We start from the raw sequence: 22,540 nt of genomic DNA, 5'->3' as shown, positions 1-22,540 counted from the left end.
TTAACATTAATGTTTTAATTAATGTTTCATTTATGTTGATGTTGGGAAGTTTATAGTCATTTTTAGTATTCTGAAATATATATTGCACACTAAAATGATGTTTGCTGTTTGTTCAAACTACTTGTTTAAAATAAACTGAAACAGCACAATTCTTGATCTTTTTGAGGGGGACAACTTCATTCAATCCACCTAAATTTGTAAAAACTAATAAATTAACCACAAATTGAGGTGTGGAATTGAGTATTTTTTACAGTGTGCATTGGATGTTCATGTAAATTCTACAAAAACAGGTGATGACTTTTATACATTAGAATGTTTCTCTGTTTGTGGATAAACTGTTTGTGATGAGATTTGGTTCATCATGACTTTATCATCTCACATGCTTTTGGTTGTGTTTTTATCCGTTACAAAGGTACAATCCGTAAATATTAATATTCAAAACTCTGGCATATTTGCACTATAAATGAATGAAAAATGTTAGTTTGGTATAATATGGTATAAACCTTTAATGATTTATACAATATTTTTAATGGTAAAATTCTGGTTAACTACAGTTGTTTTTTCCTTACCGTAGCGTTTTTTATACAGTCGATATGTTTTCTGTTGTTTTACACGTTTATTTCCGTATATTCTTTCTTATACAATATATTATTTCAGACTAATAATATTTGTTGACCAAATACGTGACCCTGGGACTAGTCAACTCTGAACTGTTGAATCTATATCTAAACTGATTGGAAAAATTAATTCATTTGATTTACTACATTTTTTAAGGTAAGTGGTTGCAAACAATTCATATGGGCTGATTTAAAACAAATAAATGAAGTTGAAAATTACTAAATTTAATATGTTTGATTAAATTCAGCCCATATAAATAGTTTGAAATCACTTACCTTAAAAAAAAGTAGTAAATCCAATGAATCATTTTTTCAGTGTATTTGTTATTACTGTTCTTCTTGGAAGCAGAGGAGGATGCAATGCAAAATGGCCCCTTCTATATTGCATAACTATAGTTGTCATTTAACCGAATGCTCAAATACTTCCCTACTTTGTAACTGGTCAGACAAATAAATATTTCCACCGTAAAAATCAAATCATCCAGAGGAAGTGTTGCTGTGTGGGGCTGCTCGCACAAGCGGAGCAGTGCTTTGATTGAGCCACAGTGTTTACACTTTTCATGAAACTCAGCCTAGAAAATGGCTTATTCAGAGATGAGACTATTTTAAGCTGAGAGGGAAAAAACTATTGTAGCAAAAATAGAAACACGTCAGCCTTAAGGACTAAAAGAGACAGAAGCAAGTCTCTCTCTGAACTGCAGTGATCGTTTGTTCTGTCATGGTGAGAGCTGCTTTCCTCTGAGACCCAATCAATATAGAAAGAGAACAGGACAGGACCACCTAAAACACACACACACACACACACACACACACACACACACACACACACACACACATACACACACACACACACACACACACACACACACACACATTACAACATAGACGCAGATGTTTTTTGTGTAGAAATAGCCAGTAAGATTTAAATACTTTTTTGGATGCGTTTCATGAATATCCAGTTGGTGAATAGACACTATGTGTTTTTACTCCCACACAGTAAACTCCTAATTCTACCCCAGGGCTCTGTAATAGTATCTAACTTGTTTTACCATATTTTGAATTCATACAGTAGTTCATTATGGGCAGTGTTGGGTAAGTTACTTCAGAAAACGTTGTATCAAAAGCTCGCATTTGACCATATTTGGAACAGCTTGTGAATATCAATGAACTCTGCGCTGATGCAATACAGCTCATTTCAGTGCCTACTCTCTCTCTCTCTCTCTCTCTCTCTCTCTCCCTCTCTCTCTCTCTTTCTCTCTCTCTCAATCTATCTCTCTCTCTCTTTCTTTCTCTTTCTTTCTCTTTCTCTCTCTCTCTCTCTCTTTCTCTCTCTTTCTCTCTTTCTTTTTCTCTCAATTCAGTTCAATTCAAAGTTGGCATAAAATGTTTTGGCATGACTGTAAATAATAAACTTTTGCCAAAGCTTGAAATAGGAGGGCAAATATAAAACTACAATATAAAATACTAAACAATATAAAAACTAAATATAAAAAATTAAATGTATATAAAAAATATATATAAAAAAAAAAACAAATGTAAAATTACTCTCTCTCTCTCTGTCTCTCTATTCAATTAAATAATTGCTTTATTAGCATGACAAATGATACAAATATGTTGCCAAAGCATATATAAAGTATGTATATATATATATATATATATATATATATATATATATATATATATATATATATATATATATATATATATATATATATATATATATATATATATATATATATATATATATATATATAAAACATAGCAAACACAGTGAATGGTTGTATAGTTTTATAATATATAGTATAATCTTTCTCTTTCTCTCTCTCTCACCCTCACATCTCTCTCTTTTTCCCCACATGCACACTCACACACACACACACACATATGGTGATGTACGTTTAAACAGACCTTATGCCTCCTCAGGGTGGTGCTGAATAAATTTGTAATCCACACATACACCCACATACATAAAGGGAAAATGATCATTATTGTAATCTTGCTAGAAATCGAGATTACATGCCTGGGGCTTGCATGTTAATTAGCTGGTGTGCAACATAACAGTCGGATTTGTAACTATAATTATTGACCATGTCAATTAAATTCTTTTAAATCTTTATATTCGAATCAAACATTGCCTATTAGCATTTTTTATTAAATAGTTAAGCATTTTAAGCATTTCCAGTAAAATGTATTTGCTGGTTTGTATTTATTTATACAGAACTGTTTAATGTATTTACAATATTGACGACAATACATTATAAGTAACTAATTAACAAAAACTAAACATGAACAATAATCCCTTTAATTTTTCAATGGATAAGTATTTTAATGATTGAACATGCAACACTGGTTATGGGTGAGATTTACAGGTAACCCTTTATTTTGATGGTCGATTTGAGTACTAGTAGACTGTCTGCTTAATATCTGTTGATACTGCTTCTTCAACAGACATTTAACTGACTATAAGAAACTTTACAAGTACATGTCAACTTACACTAACCCTAACCCCAACCTAACAGTCTACTTATAATCTAATGAGAATTAGTTGGCATGTAGATGCAATATTCACCAAACGGACCATCAAAATAAAGTGTGACCGATTTACTTAACTGGTCAAATTAGCACAAGACCACCATATATTAAAAGCACTGTTGGAAAAGAAATGTAGAGGTGTTCTATGGTATTAACATCTGTAGCAGACCCGAATCACTTCTGAGTACAAAAATCCTGAGGAAAAAAATCCAACTCAAAACAGACCTGATTAAAATTAGACCTGAGTCGGACTTGACTCACCAACTTCAACTAGACCCAGACATAAACGCCATTGATATGCACAGCCAGAAGCCCTTCAGTCAGTACAGAGCAATCCTGGTGTCCTGCTCACTCATTCGGCCATTGCTCTATTACTTTCATTTACTTATGAACGCAGAATGTAATCATTGCTTTAATCTTGTTCGGCTTGCTTGAATAACATCGTACCTGCAGGATCGTTTCTTTCTAGAACTTTACATTTCTGAAATATTGACATTACATTAACACAGTTAGAAGCTTAACCTTTCTTTCCGCAAAGCAGCTTTGAATTGAATTGTAGACTGTAAAAGGAATCTAGCTGCCTGACATTTTTTAGTTGCATCAACTTAACTTTTCTAGTCATCTCAACTTACATCAGTCAAACTGACTAAAAATATGAAATTACACTGTGTATAACTTAAACTGTTTAGTTGAAATCTGATTAACTTTAAAATAAGTTAAAGTAGCATAAAAACATTTGTTGTCATGATTTTTTTTCATGTCATAAATACACTGTGTTATCAAACACACAAGACAAATAAACTTTAATCGACCTGAATTTAGTTTTCAATTAATACCTTACATAATTGCCTGTCTGATGGATGCAAGCTATTTCTGAGATTAGCTTTCAGTTGTGACCGGTGGATTGGAAAAAATAAATGTGGTAGCTTCATAAAATTAAGTTGATATCCTATAATGAATCGTGGATTCGCTAGTGTTGTCTGCAGCACAGTTTACCTTATCTCTAGCAAAGGGCTGCTGCGCACAAAAAAGAAATCCCCTGCATGAACACACAGAGTAATGAAGCGAGTGGCTTTTCCTGACGGATCTCTGTGATGGATTTCTGTGTGTGCGGTTACAAACTTTTATTCCTTTTCTGTTTCTTAAAAAATAATTTAAAGGAACTCTACTTTTTTTTTTCTTTTGGAAATAGACTCATTTTACAAGTCCCCAGTTGAATTTGACAATCTTTGAATCCATTCAGCTGATCTCCAGGTCTGGTGACAGCACTGTAGCTTCGCATTAATCATTGAAACAGATTAGACCATTAGCATCTTGCTCAAAAATTGTAAAAAAAATAATAAAAAAAAGTATTGAGTATTGATCATTTTCTTTTTTAAAGCTTGACTCTTCTGTAGTTGCATTGTGTACTAAGACTGACAGAAAAAAGAAAAGTTGCTGTTTTCTAGCCCAGTATGATTAGGAACTATAATCTCCTTCTGGCGTAATAATCAAGGAACTTTGCTGCCGTATCATGAATGCAAAAGACACAATAATATTATGCAGCTTTGTTACATTCAAAAAGGATTACTGCTGTTTGTTCAATCTACCTGTTTAAATTGAGCTGAAACAACACAATTCTTGTAATTTATTTAGCTAATTTATTTGTTTTATGTTCAGTCTACTTAAATTTGTAAACCATTGAGTTAACTTAAGCATTTTGTGTTGGGATAACATAAAGGAATTATGTTGGTCCGACTACCTGGTGAGGGGATATGTAGTTCCCAGTATGCTTTGCATGGGATTGAATTAAGAGAGGGAAATGTTGACAATAAAAGTAATCTTAGGTGTTTACAGTTAATAGAAAGACTTGTCAGAGTTTAATCTTTTCTTTAGTTTGAAGATTTAGAAAAGTTTCATGTAATGCTTTTTTAGTTTAGAGATTACTACACTGTAAAACCCAACAGTCAGCTTTATCAAATTAAATGAGTGTAGTTCACTCAAAATTGACTGAAAGTTAATTATACTCGTTTGAAAAGAGTTTTGAACTCAGTGTTGAAGGTAAGGAGTTAATTAAATACTTTATTACTTCAACTTAAATGGAGTAAGTTCACAGTACTCATATAGATTAATTTTTTTTTACTCAAATGGTTTGTAGCAATTGGTTTCCTCAAACGGTTTGAGTTGCCTTAACTTATTGGGTTTTACAGTACTCAGTTGGTTTGAGTTCTCTTCATTTATTGGGTTTTACTGTGCTCAGACTGCTTCGTTTACTCAAATGGATTAAGTTCCCAGTACTCATTAGGATTAGTTTTTCAATTGAAATGGTTTGTTGCAATCGGTTTCCTGAAATGGTTTGAGTTATCGTAACTTATTGGGTTTTACATTGTAGCAGAATCACCCATGCTTTGGTGTTGGCAGCTTACTGAGCTTCCAACAATTTGTTGCTTTGCTCAGTGAGCATTAAATGCCCTAAAATTTGTTCTGAGACCAGTCTCAATCAACTGTATATGTAATTTATGAAATATGCTTAAAAATAGCTCTTTTAGTCCATTTAGGCTAACTTCAAATAAAACTAAGAGACTTTGAAATGTAAGACACATAACAGACATATATGTTTTTATCAGACTAAGTTAAATAAAAAAAGCAATTGTATTTAACATTTATTTGATAAAATCATGTTGGACCAACTCAAATGCATTTAATTAGTAAATAGTAAATTATTAAATAATATTTTTTTTTAGTTAGTGCTAAACCAATTTATTGGATGGAAGTCCTGCCCTCAATTAAATTCAGTTCATCCAATGAGTTGTTTTTTTAGTGTACCTATTCAACTAGCTGGGGAATATTTTCAGGTGCTGCAAAATATCATTGAACTAGCCTTTATTACTTAAGTTTTACTGTTTGTCCTAATTAATTAGCAAGCTACACGTTCAAAAAAAAAAAAAAGATTTTTTGCTGCTAGTGAAAAATTACTTATTTAAAATGAGACAACACAATTCTTGATATATATATATATATATATATATATATATATATATATATATATATATATATATATATATATATATATATATATATATATATATATATATATATTAATAATTCTTAATTTTTTTATGTTCAATCCACTTAATTGTTAATCAGTTTGTGCTGGGACAACATGATTGAATTGTGTGGAACCCTGCATTTTTTACAGTGTGGTATACGTAGCATTTTAATACATTTTATTATCATTTTATTTACCATAATATTTGAGTAATGCATGCCTGAACCGTTAACGCTTTAACTACCTCATTACGTACAAAACCTTTGCATTTCTTAACCCCTAATGTTGCTAGTTAACACACTCAATGCATTTTTTTTTCACCACATCCCATAATTTATAAAATATCAACCTCTACCAAATGGTTGACATGTCGGTTTATGGTAAATGGAATGAAAACATGAAGTGAAAGATTGAGTGTAATTTATTAAAAACATAATCAAAATAAAACAATTCTGAATACTAAATCACCTTTTAAATGTGCCATAAAATATTTTAGACTCTCATTTAACATGGTTTATTTATTCATTTATTTATTTAGTAGTGCAACAGGATTTTGTTTGTTTGATTTTTATTTAAAACTGTAAAACATGGTCAACTGTTTGGTAGAGCGGCAGTCTGTAAAATATCCTCACTCACTGATCAAGTGCTCTGCTTAGGTTTACTCAAAATAAGCCAGTATCGAAGTCATTTTAAAAGTAAAACATTTGAGGTGGGCACCAGTCACGGACCAGTCTCCTCTGCAGAGATTTCACCACCTGGACTGGAGCCTGAAGTGCGCAGGAGAGCAGTGGCAGCTGTCATGATTTGTTTAAGTCGATTCAAATTCTCATTAAAGACACACACATTTTAAAATCAAGCACGTTCAAATATGAATATTAATATGAACACTTTTACAGTATTTGCAAATTAGGTGCCCTGTTGTTTTCTCAGTCCCGCTGAAGCTCTCAAACATGCATTAATGTGTTTGTCTTGCTGGAAGAGTTTAAGTCTGTGTGTTTTTTTTATTTATTTATTTTTTTTAGTAGATTTTGTGTGTGTGTGTGTGTGTGTGTGCGCGTGTGTGCGTGCGTGCGTGTGTGTGTTATGATTTTCAACCTCTGGGCTCTATGAGTAATGTGACATTTGCTTGCGTTTTCCCCCTTTTTCCCCTCACGTCCACATGCCATATAATTCTTTCTTTCTTTCTTTATTTTTTTCTTTGTGTGTGTGTGTGTATACTGGACACATGTAGGAGCATTTGTCCCATTTTGTTTCTTTTCCTATATCCAGGTAACCTCTACATATCCCCTGCCACACTCTCTCCTATTCTCTGCTTCTCTCTCGGTTTTCATGGGGCAGGTGTTTGTGTAAGGCAACAATAATTCAAGAAAACAGACAAATAGTACAAATGTCCTCCCTCAGCATAACATAAGGTTGCAAATATTAAATTACCCAGACAACACCACAGCTGAAATTATGCTTAACACTGATTTTTCTGGGCATTCATTCATATAGTGTACGGCTGTGGAGATGTCAGCGAACTCAATCTGTCTGCTGTTGGTTTTGCTGTGTGCTTTAGAAAACATTTGCGGTTTATTTTGAAATGATTGAATGACAGCTGCATTTAGGCTGTTTCAGATGAATAAATAAAGAAGACCTTTGCATTTCGGATGAATTTGGGTCATGTTGCAATACATGCTGTCTGTGACATCAGTGATGATGTCATAACCTTTCTATTTCTGCTAGCAGGCTCCTCTTGTCTGTTCAGATTGTTTTAAAAACACAGAAATATAGGAGTCTATGCAATTATTCATCACAGTACAAAATGCTTATGTGTGCCTGATGCTTGTTTATTTTAAGATGCACTGACTCTGCTTCTGTCTCTCTCTTGGTTTGGCAGTCTGTTCTCAGTTCTCCAGGGGTGTGTACGCAATCTTTGGATTCTACGACAGGAGGTCAATGAATACATTAACATCGTTCTGTGGCGCCCTGCACACCTCTTTCATCACGCCATCATTTCCCACGGACACAGATGTGCAGTTTGTCCTGCAGATGAGGCCGAGCCTCCGAGGGGCGCTGCTCAGCTTGCTGACCCATTATAAATGGGAGAAATTTGTTTACCTGTATGACACTGATAGAGGTGAGTACAAACACACACTAACATGAAAACTGTCGGGGCATTTAAAAAAAATTATATATATTATATATAGGTAATTATATATAGGTAACGTAATAATAATGTATATATATGTATGTATATATATATATATATATATATATATATATATATATATATACATTATTATTACGTTACCTGACAAAAGTCTTGTTGTCGATCCCATTTGTAGGAGCAACAAATAATAACTTGACCTCTAGTTGATCATTTGAAAAAGTGGCAGCAGGTAGATTCTTCAGATGAATCATCGGTTGAACTGCATCCCAATCATCACAAATACTGCAGAAGACCTATTGGAACCCCCATTGACCCAAGATTGACCCAAGACACGCAGAAATCAGTCAAGTTTGGTGAAAAAATTAATAAAAATCCTGGTTTGGGGTTACATTCAGTATGGGGGTGTGCGAGAGATCTGTAAAGTGGATGTCAACAGCAACAACCTGAGGTATCAAGATATTTGTGCTGCCCATTACATTACAAACGACAGGACAGGGCAAATTCTTCAGCAGGATAGCGCTCCTTCTCATACTTCAGCCTCCACATCAAAGTTCCTGAAAGCAAAGAAGGTCAAGATGCTCCAGGATTGGCCAGCCCAGTCACCAGACATGAACATTATTGAGCATGTCAGGGGTAAGATGAAGGAGGAGGCATTGAAGAGGAATCTTGATGAACTCTGGGAGCCACTACAGCATGACTTAACATTCTATACTGTACATTATTTCTGTTAAGTGACAAGACTTTCGTCTAAGCAAAGTCAGACTTTACTGTCCTAATTAAATATCTAAAAATCAAGGCCTGATCATATTTTTTTTGGTAAAATAAGCGTAATCTAGAGGTCTTTGCCTTTCATATGAGCCACTTCTGATACCAAATGATCAACTAGAAGTCAAGTTATTATTTATTGTTCTTAAAACTTGGATAGGCGACAAGACTTTTGTCAGGTAGTGTATAAAGTTAGTGTCTGCATGCTGCACTTTACAGAAATCCAGATATTTAAATTTTTACTACATTTTTGTCATGGAACATCTCAGGCAGCCAGTATTTATTTATCCTTTATGTTACCAGGAATTTCCCATTGAGATATGCATCTCTTCTACCAGGCGTTTCTGGCCAAAATGGCAGCACAAAAAGTTTCAGATGCAAAATTAGACACATAAAATATCACAAATTACAATTTACACAAAACTTTCACATGAACTTCAAAAGATTTAAAAAAAATATTTAGAGATGTAATTGTTTCTAACATGATGACACTGCATTTCATTCCATAATGTAGGGCCAAAGGAGGTAATCACTGTTTTATAAGAATTTCAGTACTATAAATGCAAGTATAATATGATAAAAGGTTACAAATATAAGATGGCAATTTAGCCAATAATGCCCTAGCGGTGAATAGAAGCACATGCATTTTTCTCCTTTGGCGCGGGGAAAACCAACTAATCGTTTTGTACAAAGAATAATTATGAGTACGTGAAGATGCATTCGTTACAAATAGTGTTGCAGCTTGATATATACTGTCCAACTTTTTTAATAACAACAGGTTTGCATGCATGTAAACTAGGCGTGAGCCGGTAGAACATTCTATGGTATGATAACCTTGGATAAAAATATCACGGTTTTACAGTATTGTGATTACTGCTCTAAAAATATTCTTTTAAAATGTCTGGATAAAAAACAGAACTTTCTTTCTCCACAATGGCTGCATCCGAAATCACATACATCCATTCTATATTGTACACTTAAAACAGTATAGGAGCCGAGTAATATGTCTGAGTTCATAGTATTTGAAAAACAGTATACAAGAAGTACTCGGATGACCTACTACTTCCGACGAGATTCTGAAGTGTGTATCTGATGGACACTATGCTATCCCATGATGCACCGCAAGAGAATTCATGAATCGATGTGATGACAAAATGGCATCCATAGTACCTCCGAGCTCTATTTATACTACTCGCATTCATACTGTATAGAACGCATCAGTCGAGTAGTAAATTTAAATTCAAAAGCAGTACCTAATAGGTGATTTTAGATGCAGCCAATATAATTTATTTTGAGAAGCATTTAAAATATTTTGGAGCAGTAAACATGACAGGCTAAATAACACAAAGGAATCATTAACTTCTGCTGTCCTTATTAGTTTCAAAAACACAGATTTGAGAAAATGTCTTTTCTGCTGGAGATACTGTGGTTTTAAAACTTTGACTTTTCCACATACACATATACCTTAAAGACTGTTATCGTTCCGTGCCTAATATAAACTACATCTCCATAATCTATCACTAAAAGGAAACAGCTCTGGATAATTTTTGCTTCGAAAGGAAGGCACTTCTTATTACGAAAAAGACAACCCAATTCAGGTCTGAGCCTCTTTACGAGATTTTCAATATGAATATTTTATTGAATTTCTATTGAAGTTATTTTTATTGAAGTATTTATTGAAGTTGTCATATCTCCAGTGTCCAAGTATTTCAAAACTCAATTGTTCATAAATAAGAACGTTCTGCGATTATGACTTTGCATTTTGTCAAATTTTGGTGATTGTAAACATTTTTGATGACCTTTGACTTCCATTGAATTAACACTGAGACATTTGTTAAAATGTTTTGGTTTTCTGAAAAGAAATGTAAAAATGCAATGCACTGATGAATGAAGAATTGACAGTAAGAATTGCAAGATACACATGGTTAATTTTCATGACACCATTTTATTAATAAGGTTCCATGAACAAACAATGAACCATACTATTATTATCGTATTTATTCTTGTTAATGTTAGAGAATGAAAAGTTGTTCATTGTTAGTTCCTATTAACTCGCAGTGCATTAACTAATGGATATCTTAGAATTGTAATAATGCGTTATTAAATGTTAAACTATATGATTAATAATTGCTTGTTCATTCTTAGTTAGGGAATACATTAGCTAATGGAACCTCATAGCAAAGTGTAACCATTTTCAATTCATGCAAATTTAATATGAATTTAATTTATAACCAAAATTGACTAAATCACCCGATTTTAAATAAACGGACCAACGTACACGTACTCACTGTAAATATTCAGACTTGCACACAAACTCAATCAAATAAATAAAATACCTAAGTACAGATGATGGTCAGTTATGTGGGTGGTTGCTACATTCATTCATTCATTTTCCTTCAACTTAGTCCCTTTATTCATCAGGGAACACCACAGCAGAATGAACCACCAACTTATTCAGCATATGTTTTACACAGTAGATGCCCTTCCAACTGCAACCCAGTACTGGGAAACACCCATACTCACTCACATTCACACACATACACTACGGTCAATTTAGTTTATCCAATTCACCTATACTACATGTCTTTGGACTGTGGGGGAAACTGGAGCACCCGGAAGAAACCCACACGGACACAGGGAGAACATGCAAACTCCACATAGAAATAGCATATGGCCCAGTCGGGACTCGAACCTGTGACCTTTATGCTGTGAGGCGACACTGCAAACAACTGAGCTCTGTGGCCACTACACTTATATGTTTTTATACATTTTCATATTAATCCTTTCACAACTGATCAATGCTAACTACTGATGTGTACTGGGTCTAAAATATCATGACCTTGTTCACTTTTGACCACTTCCGAATGTAGTAGAAATCAGATTTCCTTTGGTTTGTAGCCACTCACTTGTTTGAATACTTTTGATCAGCCACAAAAGATCACCTGTTCTTCATATGCTGACCTACAACATAATCGATGACTGATTCAAATTTAGCTGAAATGTACCAAAACACACAAATTATAATTGAATTTGCAAATGCTTTATTTGTCCCTTTAATACAGGGCTTGTAGTCTGCTTTTGTTGAGTCGATACTATCTGTGCATTTTTAGAGTGAAGTAGAGTGTGATGAAATAAACCGGAATCTATAGAGGAAATCTATACAAAAGTGGCCACCGGAGACACATTTAAAACGGGTTTTAGTGCTGGGTGTAAATGGAAATGTGTCTCTGCTGACCACTTATGATCAGGTCACAAGTGCCCATTTTATGCTATTTTGAATCATTCATGTAGTAAAGCTGTTTGGAATGTAGTTTTATAATCATTAACCAATGTATGTGAATATGAAGGAGATGCCCTCCCCCCACACACATGCAATTCTAAACTGCCTGAAATTAGTTATCTGTTTTATCTTATTATGTGAAATTAGTTCCTTTTGTTCTCCAAAAACAATTGAAAATATATACACTGTAAAAAATAAATCGGTAAAATTTACGGTAAAAAAAACGGCAACTGTGGTTGCCAGTTTTTCACCGTTAAAAATACGGCACAAACAGTAAAGCAATTTCTCATTTTTTACAGTAAACTACCGTATTTCATTCATTTTAATTATTCGTTATTTTGAATTACCAACATCTACACATCTTTTGTTACACAGTTAGACACGTTAACATGCAGGTGGTGATGAGAAAGTTACATAATGAACCAAAGCTCATCACAAACACATTTTCCCACAAGCAGAAAAGTGTATCAGAATATAGAAGGTGCTCAGTGTCATTCACACAGCTACTAAACACCAGTATGGTAGCACGCATACAGTATAATTGTATGAAATAAACATTTATCAACATTAGATGTAACATAAACTAAAAAGCATAAACTAAAAAGATCCATAGTAAAGTCAACAAAAAGCATGAAAAGTGATGCGCCATGCAGGGAATTGTGGGAAAGTCAATTTACAGTTATTTGCTGTATATATTAAGGAAACATACTGTTAACCAGATTACGGATTTTTTACCATAGCAGTTTTACAGTTTTTTTACCCTTAAAATCACAGCCATTGTTTACAGTGTATGTACAGTTGAAGTCAGGATTATTATCCCCCGTTTAAATTTCTTTTTCTTTTTAAAATATTTCCCATATGGTGTTTAACAGAGCAAGGAAATTTTCACAGTATGTCTGATAATATTTTTTCTTCTGGAGAAAGTGTTATTTGTTTTATTTCAGCTAAAATAAAAGCAGTTTTTAGTTTTTTGTGAACTATTTTAGGTTAAAATTATTAAACCCTTTAACAAACCATCCTTATACAATAACTTGTCTAATTACACTAACCTGCCTAGTTAACCCTATTAACCTAGTTAAGCCTTTAAATGCCACTTTAAGCTGTATAGAAGTGTCTTGAAAAATATCTAGTAAAATATAATTTACTGTCATCATGGCAAAGATAAAATACATCAGTTATTAGAAATGAGTTATTAAAACTATTAAACAGAAATTGGGGAAAAAATAAACAGGGTGCTAATAATTCAGGTGGGCTAATGATTCTGACTTCAACTGTATATGATTTTGGTTTGCAGATTCTTTCTAGAGGACACATTGAGAGCACAGACAAACACTGATATAATGGCAGAGGTTAAAAAATAAGGGTTATCACCTGATGGCCGTGCAGCTAACAATCACACTTTTCTCCTTAGCTTGTTTACTCTGATGAGAGTGCTTACAGGGGTGGTTCGGAATACAAAGAGAAACATAGGGCTAGATTTTTCTAAGTAGAGCAAATTTGCTCAATCACAAAATAGAGTAACAAATCTCCTTTACATATTGACCTGTGCAATAAGTACAGCACATAGTGGTAAATATGCAGAGCCGATGCTCTTAAGTTGAGGGTGATCTATATGATCAGGGATGAGGCAATTTTTTTTTTATCTATCAAGGGTAAGAGATAAATATGTGGGGTGCTAAGACAATAATCAATATTCGTGATGTCAAAGTTAGTTAAAATTAGCTGTCAAATATACATTTACCGGCCACTTTATTAGGTACACCTGTCCAACTGCTCGTTAACGCAAATTTCTAATCAGCCAATTACATGGCAGCAACTCAATGCATTTAGACACGTAGACATGGTCAAGACCATCTGCTGCAGTTCAAAAGAAAGGAGATTTAAGTGACTTTGAATGTGGCATGGTTGTTGGTGCCAGATGGGCTCGTCTTAAGTATTTCAGAAAATGCTGATTAACTGGGATTTTCAAGCACAACCATCTCTACGGTTTACAAAGAATGGTCCAAAAAAGGGAAAATATCCAGTGAGCAGCAGTTCTGTGGGCGCTAATGCCTTGTTGATGCCAGAGGTCAGAGGAGAATGGCCAGACTGGTTCGAGCTGATAGAAAGGCAACAGTAACTCAAATAACCACTCGTTACAACCGAGGTATACATGAGAGCATCTCTGAATGCATAGCACTACAGCAGCAGAAGACCACACCGGGTGCCACTTCTGTCAGCTAAGAACAGGAAACTGAGGCTACAATTCGCACAAGCTCACCAAAATTGGACAATAGAAGATTGGAAAAATGTTGCCTGGTCTGATGAGTCTCGATTTCTGCTGCCACATTCGGATGGTAGGGTCAGAATTTGGCATCAACAACACGAGAGCATGGATCTATTCTGCCTTGTATCAACAGTTCAGCCTGGTGTTGGTGGTGTAATGGTGTGAGGGACATTTTCTTGGCACACTTTGGGCCCATTAGTACCAATTGAGAATCGTGTCAACGCCACAGCCTACCTGAGTATTGCTGCTGACCATGTCCATCTCTTTATGACCACAGTGTTCTGATGGCTACTTCCAGCAGGATAACGCGTCATGTCATAAAGTGCGAATAATCTCAGACTGGTTTTTTGAACATGACAATGAGTTCACTGTACACAAATGGCCTCCACGGTCACCAGGTCTCAATTCAATAGAGCACCTTTGGGATGTTGTGGAACAGGAGATTCGCATCATGGATGTGCAGCTGACAAATCTGCAGCAACTGCGTGATGCAATCATGTCAATATGGACCAAAATCTCTGAGCAATATTTGCAGTACCTTGTTAAATCTATGCCATGAAGGATTAGGGCAGTTCTGAAGGCAAAAGGGGGTCCAACCTGGTACTAGTAAGGTGTACCTAATAATTTGGCCTGTGAGTGCATATATTTATAAGTCGCTTTGTCAAAAAGCGTCAGCTACAGTACATGTAAATATATAGTTTTTGTATATTTTATTTAGGTCTATAAATTTAAAGAACAGGCATGTTCACAAAAAAGACAAGCTTAATAAAACAAGTGAAAACAAGACACAGACAAAAACCTTTACATGCCTGGTGAAGGACTTCAGAACTGGGCAGCACCCATGTGCTCAGCTTGTACGTCTTATGCTTACGTAAGCTATATCCAACTGTATCTATCTGAGATAGTCCACAAGATGTACATTTTGACAACGGTTTCTGTTTTTAAAGTCCCCATGAACCGGAAGCTTTTTTCATATTGTGACGCAGTTCCTAGAGAAATGGAATATTAAATGAGGAATCAGTGGGTGTGGCTTGTTTTTGCTACTGCGAGCTGATTGGATGTAGTAAAGAAGGCATTTCAGATGGGAAAGATGGGGAAAAGTGTTTGGTGAGAGTTATTACAACCTAACAGACTGCTCACCATTACTGTTTGTTGTCAAAACTGACGTTTGAAGCAGTGTGATTAAATATGTTAGCCACGGCCATTAGCTAAGATATGCGGAATTTGACAATTTGTCTGAAAACAAACATTTTCAGATTTCAATTACAGATTAGAAGGGCAAACAATTTTCTTTTTTTCTTAATGACATGCACAGATGAATTGTTCAGCACAAAACTAGCAATGTGAGCTAACAAAATCAATATGGTTAGTTTTGATTTCTTGGGGACTTTAACAGTTGAGTCACAGAACAGATCACACGCTGTCTGAGGGAACGAAGATCATGCTGGTATAATGTGATTGTTTGTTCAAAGTCGTCTTTTAGTTCCTAAAGCAAATTAAAAACAACATGTTTGGCAAACAGTATGTTCAGATGACGCCCTCTAGCATTTTAAATTAATTTATACATGTGGTAGAAATTTCTCTCACACCATGTGCTTTGTTCTCTGGTGTGGCTCCTCTAGCAACAACAACTGCAGCCATTTTTAAGCACAACATTGAAGACATGCTTTTTTTCAGATGTTAAATAACTAACAAATATCCATAATTTGAGGAGCTCGAACATCAGTATATTGCGTTACGTGACTCATTTAAATACTCCCCTCTCATAAAATGTGTGTCTGACCAGGAAACTCCTACAGATGCAGGTTTAGTAAGGTTAGGTGCAAAAATAGCCATATCCACATCTTTTCAGCGATAATATTTTGCTGCATGTGTTTATGTAAATATAAACAATACTATTTTAACATCAAAATGTGGTTTATATTGCTGCAGTATGTTATTAAATTTGTCCCATGGTGTTCTCATGCGATCCATACTAATGTGATGTCAGATGATGGGAAATTTTCAAGTCAATGGAACTTGTTCGGTCCCCCACTTTATGCATTGGGTGTCAGTTTTATTTATTTATTTATTTATTTATTTATTTATTTATTTATTTATTTATTTATTTATTTATTTATTTATTTATTTATTTATTTGTTTGTTTGTTTGTTTGTTTGACATGGACATCACAATTACACTGGACAAATGCATTTATTTAAGTGTTTTAGTAGACTTGTTTCAACACCTGTCCAAGGGAGGCTTGACAAAAGGAAAATAAAATCGATACATATACACAACATTATAATTCTTAAAATTACTGGAAGGCAAAAGCAAAGGCAGCATGATCAAACAAACTAATAGTAGACTATTTGTGCGAACACAGCTGCTTTGTTTTAACCACTTTTTAAGTACACTACTAGGAAAAATTGAGCTTTGAGAAATAAATTGGAATTTTGCTTGTTAGCGATCGCAAAGTGACGAGCGAGGGGGGAGGGGGTTGGTGCAGGGGTGTTGTTCTGATCGAGCAAGTGCCTGCTGAGAGGGCACCTCTCCCAATGAGTGCAAAGGGGCAGTGGCTCTAGCCACCAAACAGCAAAACTCAACTTGAGAGGTTTAGTAAAGGCAATACTGAAAGGAAAAATATTTTGCAAATATATGAATTTTTTTTTGCACTACTTGACTTTTAATTGCAGTTTAATTTGCTTGCAAAATTACTTTTTATTTCTCAAAGCTTTATTTCTTTTTTTTGCATTTTTTGCATTATTTTACAAATTTTTGCTCAATACTTTATTTTTTGTTTGCAAAACTTACTTTTATGTTGCAAGTATAAATGGCCCTAGAATGATTCGATATCGGCAACGCGGTGGCGCTGTAGGTAGTGCTGTCGCCTCACAGCAAGAAGGTCACTGGTTCGAGCCTCGGCTGGGTCAGTTGGCATTTCTGTGTGAAGTTTGCATGTTCTCCCCGCGTTCTCGTGGTATTCCCCTGGGTGCTCTGGTTTCCCCCACAGTCCAAAGACATGCGGTTCAGGTGAATTGGGGAAGCTAAAATTGTCCGTAGTGTTCCCAGTGATGGGTTGCAGCTGGAAGGGCATCCGCTGCGTAAAACATATGCTGGATAAGTTGGCGATTCATTCTGCTGTGGCACCCCCAGATTAATAAAGGGACTAAGCTGAAAGGAAAATGAATGAATGAATGAATGAATGAATGAATGAATGACTCCATATCATTCCACAATTTGGTTCCCTTAACAGAGAAAACAGATCGACCAAATAGGTCTTACACTTTAGTACAAGACAGTCATCATTAGCAGTTGCTCCTGTGACTGTGAGAGGACTGATGCCTACTGATTGGATCTGAAAACACCATTGGAACATGATTATTTAAACATTTAAAAACCAATTTAAGATAATTAAATGTAATAAAACCATCCAAAGTAAATGATTCAAACTTTAGCAATTGAGGAAATTGAAAAAAATACACATGCACTTCAATTACAATTAGAGATCTTTGAAAAGAAATGGAGTAAATGGCTGGCTTTCTCCACAACGACAATATAATTATCTATAAGTGAACATTAACATAATTCTAGAGGTTGTGCATCATTGTGAACATCATGTTTGGCAACCTTTTATTATATTTTATTTTATACTTATTTTATTTAATTATCTATTTTCTTGATGAGGTTAATTTAACATTTTTATATATGTATATAGATATACATGTATGGAATGGATGTATTTGTGTATATATGTATGTATGTACAGTTGAAGTCAGATTTATTAAACCCCCTGAATTATTAGCCCCCTTGTTTACTTTTCTCCCCAATTTCTGTTTAACGGAGAGAAGATTTTTTCAACACATTTCTAAACATAATAGTTTTAATAACTCATTTCTAATAACTGATTTATTTTATCTTTGCCATAATGACAGTATATAATATTTGACTAGATATTTTTCAACACACTTCTATACAGCTTAAAGTGACATTTAAAGGCTTAACTATGTCAATTAGGTTAACTAGGCAGGTTAGGGTAATTAGGCAAGTTATTGTATAACGATTGTTTGTTCTGTAGAAAAAATATACAGCTTAAAGGGGCTAATAGTTTTGACCTTAAAATGGTTTTTAAATGATTAAAAACTGCTTTTATTCTAGCCGAATTAAAACAAATAAGATTTTCTCTAGATAAATAGAAATATTATCAGATTTACTGTGAAAAAAAAGTAAAAAATATATAGTAAATAAAATTTTATAGTAAATAAAGTATAAAAAGATAAAACCTATCTAAACTAAAAAGGTTATGCTTACATAAAACCTCACAATGATGTCATCCCATAATTTTAAGTCAGGGACCACAATGAAAATGCTGTTCCAAAGTCGATCACGTGAAGTCTTCTGATCTAAACGTCAGATTTCATTGAAGCACACAATGCCTTGAATCATTTTCAAATCACGTTACATTGCAGACTCTCTCAATCTGTTTCCACCCTTGAAATCATCCACTTTAGTCAGCAGGGAGTTGTGCTGGTGCTGCCAAACTTTAAATGGCTTTACATCACCACAGGCCTCTTGCATCTGTTAAATATGCTAAACAGTGACGATTAAAAAAAATCTGCGTGAGATCGAGACTTGGCTTGCTGGTTAACATAAACTCTGTGACACATTGAGTTTGGTGTTCAGTTGAGTGGTGCAATATTTGGCAGAGACTCTCAGTGGAAAAAATGTGAAGGTCCAAGTCTGTAATGTGTTCAAAGAATAATAAATAAATAAATCTGTGAAAGGTTAAGAGATGTTTAATGAGGATGCTGAAAAAAAAGTTGTCCATACTATATTTAATAAGACCTTCTTAATTGCTATGAAGGGAACCCCTCTTTAATTAACTCCTCTTTAATGAATGTTTGTGTGGCTCGCACGTATCACATGTCCTTCCTCTCACTAACACGTATGACTTTAAGAGCTGAAGTGCTTATGTGTCATTTGAATTCTCACCTCTTTGCGAGCTGTCAGTCTTGATTAATTGGTAACAGCTAAACAGCCTGGCGGCGTGGCTCTCCAGGACGTATGCTAATTAAAATAGTGATTGAGTGTGTGTGTGTGTTGTCCTATAATGAATGTGATTGCAGGGCTAAAAATGAGACGGAATGGATCAGGGTTGATTATGTGTATGGCCTAAAACTAGAGGTTATCAAGGGTGGTGGTTAGTTAAGTTTGTGCTTTACTTTGAACATCTTAACCAAGTTCTGTTTTGTCAAATACAACTGAATTCATTTAAAAGCAAATCTTTTGCAAATTCTGTATTCGGACATATAGTTGAAGTCAAAATTATTATTAGCCCTCTTTTGAATTTTTTTTTTTCTTTTTTAAATATTTCCCAAATTATATTTAATAGAGCAGGAAAATTTTCACAGTATGTCTGATAATATTTTTTCTTCTGGAGAAAGTCTTATTTGTTTTATTTTGGCTAGAATAAAAGCAGTTTTACATTTTTAAAAAAACATTTTAAGGACAAAATTATTAGCCCTTTTAAGCTTTAATCGTTTAACAAACCATCATTATACAATAACTTGCTTAATTACCTTAACCTGCCTAATTAACCTAGTTAAGCCTTTAAATGTCACTTTAAGCTGTATAGAAGTGTTATGAAAAATATCTAGTCAAATATTATGCACTGTCATCATTTTAAATCAGTTATCAGGTATTAGAAATGAGTTAATAAAACTATTATGTTTAGAAATGTGTTAAAAAAAATCTCTCTGTTAAACAGAAATTGGGGAAAAAAATAAACAGGGAGAATAATAATTCAAGGGGGCTAATAATTCTGACTTTAACTGTAATTTTTGGCCTTAGACTATGTATATTTATATTGGTCAAACACAAAAGTTATAGTTTAGTTATAAATTTTATCAGCTTTAATCTTTAGTCATTTTTAAATAAAACTCACTGAAATGTAATTTAGTTTAACAATATTATATATATCAAAATATTTTTTCAGGCATATATATGAGGTATAATAATTATTTGGAAGGTATCCACACGTTGTCACCAATATATAGCACAGAAGTGCTGACGGCGACCCGAGTTTGATACTCTGCTCAAGGTCCTTTGATGATCCTCCGCCTCTCTCTGCTCCCAATGCTTTCATATCTAAAATCTCCACTGTCCCATATCGTAATAAAGGTGAAAACTCCTAAAAATGTTGAAAAAAAGAAAGTTATCCAAATCAAATTACAGTTCATACACCACAATGCCAAAACAAAACAAAAAAATGTTGTGATTAAATGTTCAAATGTAATTTAAATAAAAAACATTTCTTAATTACTTTGAATAAGTTTCCCTTCCATTCTCTAAATGAGAATCCGAAATATTTTATGGCATACTTGAAAAATAAAGATTATTTAGTATTCAAAAATGTTTTATTTTGAATTTTTTAAATTTTAACATATTTTCAAATTTTATAGTACATGTTTTAATTCCGCTACTTTTACCATAAACCGACATGTCAACCATTTGGTAGAGGCTGATATTTCAGAAATTATGGGATGTGTTGAAAAAATGCAGTGTGTTAACTATCGATAATTAGGGGTTAAGAAATGCAATCCAAAAAATTTTTTCTTGTTGGGTTAAGGGTTAAGGACTAATAGCTCAAAGCTCACAGATAGACAGTGCAGGAGAGGCTTATACAGTGTCTGTATGGACATCCTTCATAGAGTGGCCCGGCCAGAGCTCTGACTTAAACCCATTCAAACATCTCTGGAGAAATCTTAAAATGTCCTCCATCAATAGTCCCTATAGACCTGATTAAGTTGGAGATGATCTACAGAAAGAATGGATGCTCAAATAGATGCTAAAATCTTGCTGAATTAAACCAAAAAAGACAGTAATCACTTGTAAATTGTTTCGAAATAGATAATAAGTGAGCTGAGATGTCATAAAGCTACGTATATACACTATACAGTGTCAGTGAACAAATCTCATTGTATATGATCATTTAATGAATCCATTAAAAAAGCAAGATGGATTTTTCACATAGGATGATAGGGTCTACTAATTATATATATATATAATTGTCTCTCTTACACACTCTCTCTCTCTCTCTCTCTCTCTCTCTCTCTCTCTCTATAGAGAGAGAGAGAGAGAGAGAGAGAGAGATTCTGTAAGAAGACTTGAATATATTTTTTTCTATTATGCATCACTTTCCACAGAATTGATGATTTCCCGCTGCCCCCCCCCCCCCCCCCCCCCTCTTGAACACATGGACTATTCAGATTTTTTTGTTTTCCGTTTTTGGCATAGATTAAATTGTGAGGGATTTTCAGAGCAAACAAAACCGGCTCTCGCTGGGGTGGGGTACCTATGCAGGGGTCTGAAATGTGCTGCAGCAGGGCTGATGTATTGCAGAAGACATGGTTAGTTGCATGCAAGATATGATCTGCAGTGAATCTGGTCTATAATGAAGCATATGTAAAATAAATGTGAAGTACAATGGCCTACACAGACACATGAACAAAAAACATACATGCTGTATATAAAAATACGCGTGTTCTGCCATGGCATTGTAATGATTAGTGCAGAGTTGCAGTAATTACATTCACCATGCCTCTTTTTCTGCCTTTCCCCCTTTCATCCTTCAGATTTGCACTGCATCAGCAGTTCCTCAGTATTCTCGAACCAAAGAGAGAAGCGAAGCACTGCTTGCTCCATCATTTTGGCCCAATTCTGCCCTGTTGCCACATCTACGTGGCCCCCGTGTACCAGTGTGTCACACACCATATTTTATTCTCTGTTTCTCTCTCAGGGTTTTCCATCCTACAGGCCATCATGGAATCTGCGGTGATGAATAACTGGCAGGTTACGGCGCGTTCAGTGGGGAACATCGTAGATCCTCTTGAATACAGGCGCATTATTGAAGAAATGGATC

The 22,540-nt window shown here is 34.4% G+C and overlaps 1 protein-coding gene across 4 annotated transcripts in view; it reads left to right on the top strand.

The window, feature by feature from the left end:
• gria3a (glutamate receptor, ionotropic, AMPA 3a) overlaps positions 1–22,540 on the top strand; it is an 89,575-nt gene that overhangs the window by 4,862 nt on the left and 62,173 nt on the right. For all 4 annotated transcript variants that reach the window (XM_056457670.1, XM_056457671.1, XM_056457672.1 and 1 more), the window contains exons 3-4: positions 8,057–8,296; positions 22,418–22,540. The exon at positions 22,418–22,540 is cut by the window's right edge and continues 65 nt beyond it. In XM_056457670.1, coding sequence (XP_056313645.1) covers positions 8,057–8,296; positions 22,418–22,540 — 363 coding nt within the window. The remainder of the gene's footprint in view (positions 1–8,056; positions 8,297–22,417) is intronic.

The sequence above is a fragment of the Danio aesculapii genome, chromosome 5 (genome assembly GCF_903798145.1).
Source record: "Danio aesculapii chromosome 5, fDanAes4.1, whole genome shotgun sequence".
Lineage (NCBI taxonomy): Eukaryota > Metazoa > Chordata > Actinopteri > Cypriniformes > Danionidae > Danio > Danio aesculapii.
The sequence above is the reverse complement of the archived record's forward strand: the minus strand, read 5'-3'. Positions and strand labels throughout refer to the sequence as shown.